The 7222-nt window shown below is 30.8% G+C and overlaps 1 protein-coding gene across 1 annotated transcript; it reads left to right on the top strand.

Moving 5' to 3' along the window:
- Nucleotides 1-1339: 1339 nt before the first annotated feature.
- LOC111317212 (putative cyclic nucleotide-gated ion channel 16) lies at nucleotides 1340-5465 on the top strand. Its single transcript, XM_022919631.2, has 6 exons — nucleotides 1340-1777; nucleotides 2401-2613; nucleotides 2712-3028; nucleotides 3250-3361; nucleotides 3731-3967; nucleotides 4329-5465. The coding sequence occupies exons 1-6, from the start codon at nucleotides 1340-1342 to the stop codon at nucleotides 5097-5099; spliced, it is 2088 nt and encodes a 695-aa protein (XP_022775366.1). The 3' UTR covers nucleotides 5100-5465.
- The last annotated feature ends 1757 nt before the right edge of the window (nucleotides 5466-7222 follow it).

Below are 7222 nucleotides of genomic sequence, written 5' to 3'. Positions count from 1 at the left end.
TGATAGTAACATATTTTTTAAATATAAATTTAATAGTTTTACTGAAAATGGACATTTATAGTGCTTTTCATAGTACCTTATATATTGTTAAATGATGAATTAAATTATTAAAATGTATTGATATACCTTCACTTACATGATCTTTATCAATTGCTAAATAAAATATAAAAAATGTTAGAAGATGTGTGTTAAAAGGAAAAAAACTAAATGAAAAAATAATGGTTAGAGAGAGATAGAGAAAGAGAGAAAAGAAAAGTGATGTACCTTTGAATAGAAATTTAGAAATTGAAAAAAAAAAATGAAGTAGCACATATTATAGGAAAAGAAAAGTAATATACCTTTGAATAAAAATTTACAAATTGAAAAAAAAAATGAAGTAGCACATATTAGACTTAAAAATGTAGGATAATTTTTGGATGAAAATTATGATGTATAGATAATTTTTAATTATTTAAATTTAAAATGTTGTATATTTAAAAAAGTTATTTGAATTTTAAATGCCATATATACTTGAAAAATGTCAATTTTGGATAAAATTAATTTTTGTAATTTTGAAACATTGAATAATTATTTCGGATACTAATTTTGAAACATTGAAAAATTGACTGGACAAAGCTTTTTTAAATAATGTAAATGTAAGATTAATTTATAAGATCGTATATATCAAAAATATAAATTATCTACTTAAATGTTTATGTGATATATTTTATTAAGTATTTTTAAATACTGTAATATATATATATGCTATGATATGATATAGACATTTGAATTTTTATTAATGTTATTATTATTATTATTATTTATAATAAATGTCTCATACCACATTTTATATGAAATTTTATTATACCTAATCTAATGTTATTATTAACCAAAAATGTTCCATCAATTAGTTTCTTGCTTTCTTAGGCGCTCTATTGCCGTTTAAGTTGAAGGGTGTCTTTCGCTCCATGCGCATGAAATTCCGCAGAACTTGGTAGGCCCTCCACAAATCTCTCAAACTCTTAACATTTTGTCTCTCTTTTCTTGACTCTCTCTCCTTTCCTTTCCATCTTCTATGGCAAATTTTAATTTGCCCAAGCCAGGGTTCTGTAGGTAAATCCTTTTCTTTTTCTTCCATTAAAAAAAAGAAAAAGAGAAAATCTTTCTATCAAGTATATTCTAAACGTACAAATATTTGAATTGTTTTTTATTTGAGAGAAAAATATTGGAATCAACTTCTTTTTAATAGAGAAATACCTACACTTACTCTTAAAACAAATGCTCAAATGTATTATCTGTAGAGTTCAGACAACAATAAGTGCAATTGAAATTTTATACTTGCCTTATTTTTCCGTGGAAGATGAATAACCTCCATTTCTACGCGTCCTCCCGCTTCGGAAACTTCCCTAAAACCTTCTCTCTCCGCCGGAAAGTTCCCTGGTGGGATCAAATCCTTGATCCTGGAAGTCGAATCATAAGAAATTGGAACTACATTATTCTTATCACATGCCTTATAGCCTTATTTTTGGACCCTCTCTATTTTTACCTTCCAGTTATTGGTGCCCCTGCGTGCATGCAAATCGATATAGGCCTAGGAATCATTGTCACGTTTTTTCGAACAGTGGCAGACTTGTTTTTTTTCGTGCACATCTTCTTAAAGTTCAGGACAGCTTTTGTGGCACCGAATTCAAGGGTTTTTGGAAAGGGAGAGCTCGTAATGGATCGAAGGGCCATCGCAATCCGGTACTTGAAGTCGAGTTTTGCCATTGATCTTGCAGCTGCCCTCCCTCTCCCACAGGTTTCTCACATGTTAACCACATTAATTTTGATTATATCCAAATGATTTTGTCCCAAAACAGTTGTCTAATAACATAGATTCTATTCCTTTTTTCTTTTTTAGTTTTTTGTTTAATAAGTAACATTTTTATCAAAATTGTCATTGAATATTAATCAATGAAAATAAAGATCCTTCTGATCTTAATGTGTCTATGCTTCAAGAAACAAACCAGGTAATATGAATTGAAAGCAGAGTGGTGAATATAATTTTTCTCTTTTTTCATTTTCTCGTCAGTGGTTTGATTTTGATTGGATGATTCTATTTTTTATACAATCTTGCAGACAAAGAGGGATCTCTGCTATGGTAACAAAATTTGAGTAACTCAAATAAATAGGAAATCAGAAAAAGGAAAATAAAATACTTTTATTCGCTTAATGTCATCACAATAATGTACTTATTCCTCTTGCTGAACTACAGGTTTGATAAATTGTTCTTAATTAATGATCAACAAGGCTAGCATCTTTTTGGAGTGGAACTTATTTTGAAACTCACTTTTATATTTTGGTTTGATCTTGTTATTCGGCACTCTATATAAGTCATATGACTCGAATCACAGGTATTGATTTCATTTTCATGCTTCTCAGATTGTCATTTGGTTCATAATTCCGGCTGCTAAAAGTCCATCAGCTGCTCATGCTAACCATACACTTTCTTTCATTGTTCTCATTCAATATGTTCCTCGATTTGTCATCATGTTTCCTCTAAACCAACGGATAATTAAAACTACCGGGGTTGTGGCCAAGACTGCTTGGTCAGGGGCGGTATACAATCTCCTTCTGTGCATGCTGGCTAGCCATGTGAGCCTCACGTCTCCCCGTTTTTTCTTTTTATCATCCTGCTGTTATCTGATGGTAACATCTGATGTTACCATGAAGGTGTCCTCCTGTCAGTGCAGGTCTTAGGGTCTTCATGGTATGTCTTGTCCATTCAACGGCAGTACGAGTGCTGGAGAGTAGAATGTGCAAAGGAGATTAATACTACACACTCTCCATCATGTAATCCTGTCTTCCTTGATTGTAGTACCATAGGAAAGCCTGAACGAAACTTTTGGCTCAAGAGCACTCGTGTGATCACTAGTTGCGATGCTAAAAATGACGATAACAACGACTTTCAGTTTGGAATGTTTGCTGATGCTTTCACCAACGATGTTGCTTCATCGGTTTTCACAGATAAATACTTTTATTGCCTTTGGTGGGGTTTAAAAAATTTAAGGTATATAAATTTGATTACTCATTATCTACTAGCTGAATCCCCTTAATTCATTTAAAACATATACTAGAAATCATGTCTTTCAAGAAATTTTACTCATTTCACACTCACTCTCCGTATCTACCTTTCTGGTTTGCATATTTTCTGTAGCATTAGATATTGAAATTAATTTCATTTTTGGTGTTGGGATTAACACTATTCTGCAACCATTTTTTTATATGCAGTTCATATGGACAAAATATTGCAACAAGTACTCTTAGTGGAGAAACTTTATTTTGCATTGTTATTTGCATCAGTGGTCTAGTCTTCTTCTCACATCTAATAGGCAACATGCAGGTGAATTTCCACTGTTCCAAAATATTATTGTCTACATGATTATCAGTTTCTGCGTTCCTGTTAGTTCGCCTTTCGTCTTTAGTTGTTTGAACTCGATGCCTCGATCACAATAGGTTGAGGATGACAGTATTCTTCTTCTTTAAATCATCTCAGAAAGGAATAGGCAGAGCGAATTACTAGAATTGCTAGAATACCCATGTTTGCAAAGCTTTATAAATCACAGAAATTGATTGCAAGTCTTTGCTGACATGAATAAGTTGCAATGAATTTAATGAGACTGACTGAACATGGTAAAGCGAATAAGTTGATTGTGTTTTTACTTCAAACGTAATAGTTCTCTTACTATAGTGAACTTGTGCTTTCTTGAAGAGCTATCTCCAATCTACAACGGCAAGAATAGAAGAGTGGAGAATTAGACGAAGAGATACAGAAGAGTGGATGAGACACCGCCAATTGCCACCAGATTTGCAAGACCGTGTCCGCCGGTTTGTTCACTATAAATGGATTGCCACAAGAGGTGTTGATGAAGAAGCTATATTGAAGTCCTTACCCTTGGACCTCCGGCGTCAAATTCAAAGGCATCTTTGTCTTGCCCTTGTTCGCCGTGTAAGTCTTTGTTGTGTGTTATCCTTACCAAGCAACCAGTGCGTAAAAGATTACAAAGAGCAGCATTTATTTGATTCTTATTACATCGATGTCAATGTTACATAATTGGGTACTTGTTCTTTATTGAAATTGTCACAATAATATAAGAAGCCTATGGGAGTAGTTGGAATTTAGTGGTATCTTATGGTAGGAGAAATTTGAAGACTTCAGTATCCTCATTAAACTATGAAACTGTGGCACTGAGAATCATGTTCATTGGAAAATTTCAGTTGTTGCTGATAGTTTTATTTTTTTGCTTTAACTATATCAATGATACTTTCCTTACATAAATCCATAGGACTAAGTAGTTGTTTCGTTTCAGGTTCCTTTTTTTGCTCAGATGGATGATCAGCTCCTAGATGCCATATGTGAACGCCTTGTATCATCCTTGAACACCAAAGACACGTACCTTGTCCGGGAAGGAGATCCGGTTAATGAGATGCTTTTCATCATTAGAGGCCAACTAGAAAGCTCCACAACCAATGGTGGTCGAACAGGATTTTTCAATTCCATTACCCTGGGGCCTGGTGACTTTTGTGGTGAAGAGTTGCTGACATGGGCCTTGATTCCCACCTCTAGCTCCAGCTTAAACCTTCCATTGTCAACCAGAACAGTCAAGTCACTTACTGAAGTTGAGGCCTTTGCTCTCCGGTCCTGGGATCTCAAATTTGTGGCAAAACAATTTAAGCGACTGCATAGCAAGAAACTACAACATGCTTTCAGATACTATTCCCACCAATGGAGGACGTGGGGAGCTTGCTTTATACAAGCCGCTTGGAGAAGGTTCAAGAGGAAAAAGCTGGCAATGGAGCTGGCAAGACAAGAAAGCTTGTATGACATGCAAGACAATGAAGATAGCTACAGTGAAGGATCAGCCGGTGCGGAATATGACGATGGTGATGCTGCACCAGCTAATAATGCAAGCAATTCCCAGCATCTTGGTATCACGATACTGGCTTCTAAATTTGCTAAAAACACAAGAAGAGGAGCCCAGAAGATGATTAGCAGGATTGGCGCTGATGATTCAATCTTAAAAATGCCCAAAATGTTTAAGCCTGTGGAGCCTGATTTCTCTGCAGACCATGATAATTAAGCACCATAATATAACTAACCTCATATTAGTTAGAAGAGCCAGTATGTATGGAAAGATCTTGTGAAAGGTAAGGCTGTCAACATTCCTTTATTAATTGAAAACTATACATTGTCTAGAAAATAGTACTAATAATTAATTTAGATCAATCATTTGTCTCGATGGTTATCTATTAAAGGTTCATCTCTTATTTTAACGTTTGGGCAAAAAAGTACTAGTCTATGAATGCTTTTTGGATCAGTGAAAATTGGAAACCCATTATAAAAACTGGATGAAGGGTCACCAGGAATTGTGACTTGTTTAGAAGACAGAAAGCCTTCTCTGTTATCTGCAACAACTATACCTTTGTTTTTTTATACTAGTAGAAAGGTGCCTGCTGTGTTGCTGCTAATAGACTTGATAATTCATATATTTATATCTTATAAAACAGTAAAAATTTGCATACTCATATTATGTTTTATGCAAAAATTATTTGTTATAATTTGTGTTAACATAAAAAATACCAAATATATTTTTTGTTTATGTTAAACTCATACATTTTTGCTAAATTTTTAATCTGTCATTTTTATATATTTTTTATCGTTTTTGTATGGTATCATAATATTATATTTTGAATTATTTAATCTAAGTACGAATAAAATTTTTTTTGTTTTGCCACATCTATCCATCATTTTTTTTATGACAAAATTTATCAAATTAAAAAAATGAAAGAAAAAAAATTAAAAAGGGATTAATATGTATGGGCCCTTTTCTCATAAAATTTATCTAAAAAAAAAAAATACTAAAAGCAAAAAATGAAAAAAGGGCAAAAGAAAAATAAGTTGAAAAAGAAATTAACTAAAAAAGAATTAAAAAGGGGAAAACAAAGAGCAAATAAAAGGTACTATATTGGCATTTAATATTAAATTTAAAATAAAAAAATTTAAATTAAGATAAAAAAAATTACTTTATTAATATAATACATATATATATATATGTATAAAACTAAAAAATAATAAAAAATATATTTTATATATACCTCAAAATAGATTAGAGCAAAGCACCATATATATATTTTTAACTCAATCTTGCTTTTTTGTTTTTTTAAATTTGACCCGACTTAATTAAATTTCGATTTTTAAAACGCATCCATTTATTAGATTAAGATGGATTTAAACTTGTAGAATGCAAAATGTTTTGACATCTTTATCAATTAAGATCTCGTGTTACAAAATTTATCTTATTAAAAAAAAAAAGAAACAAAAGGTAAAAAAGTTAAAATTAGGTGCTACGTAGACACATCCATAATTTTTTTTACAAAATTACTTTTATTAAAAGAAAAAATTGGAAAAGGAAAAAAATAAGGAAAAAGTAAAAGTAAAAAAACCATGAGTGGAATATTATGTGAACATCCTAATTGAGTCAGTACTTATTGAACATCCCAATTACGTGAATTAGCTTATTTTGTTGCAAAATTTATCAAATAAAAAATTGGCAAGAAAAAAAATAAATTTGGGTGTCACATGGACACCTATATTGTACTTTTTTCACAAAATTTATCTAAAAAAAAAAATCTACAAAAAGTTAAAAGGAAAAGAAAAAAAAGGAAAAATAACATAAAATAACATGTTGAGACTTTGAATGAGTGTCAAACAAAAATTCAAAGTAATAAAATATATATAATTGACGAATTGATTATATTTTAATTATGCATAAATATAGTTATTTTATTAAATTTAGATATTAAATAATAATTTTATTAATATAATATATATAATTAAATAAATAATTTAAAATATAACTTAACATTTATAATCAATGTAAGACGAAACATCATAAATCCATCTTTGACTCGACATTAAATTTTCATGAAAAAACCTAAATTGAATCTCAAATAAAAAATGTACCTATCAGATCTGAATGAATCGAAACCCATTAGATGTAGGTTATTTTATTATCTACAGCTCTATTAAAATTTTTCTTCAAAAATTAATTTACCAATTGTTTTTGTTGTCAATTATGTGATTAAAAAAATAAAAAAAGGAAAAAAAAAGATTACACATGTACGCAGAAGTTGTTTTTTTTTTTTCTAAATTATCTAATTAAAAAAGACAAAAAAAATAAAAAAAGGAGGAAATTAAGTTGCC

Source organism: Durio zibethinus, chromosome 9, assembly GCF_047325235.1.
Source record: "Durio zibethinus cultivar Kanyao isolate XHJ-2024 chromosome 9, ASM4732523v1, whole genome shotgun sequence".
NCBI classification, from domain to species: domain Eukaryota; kingdom Viridiplantae; phylum Streptophyta; class Magnoliopsida; order Malvales; family Malvaceae; genus Durio; species Durio zibethinus.
The sequence above is the reverse complement of the archived record's forward strand: the minus strand, read 5'-3'. Positions and strand labels throughout refer to the sequence as shown.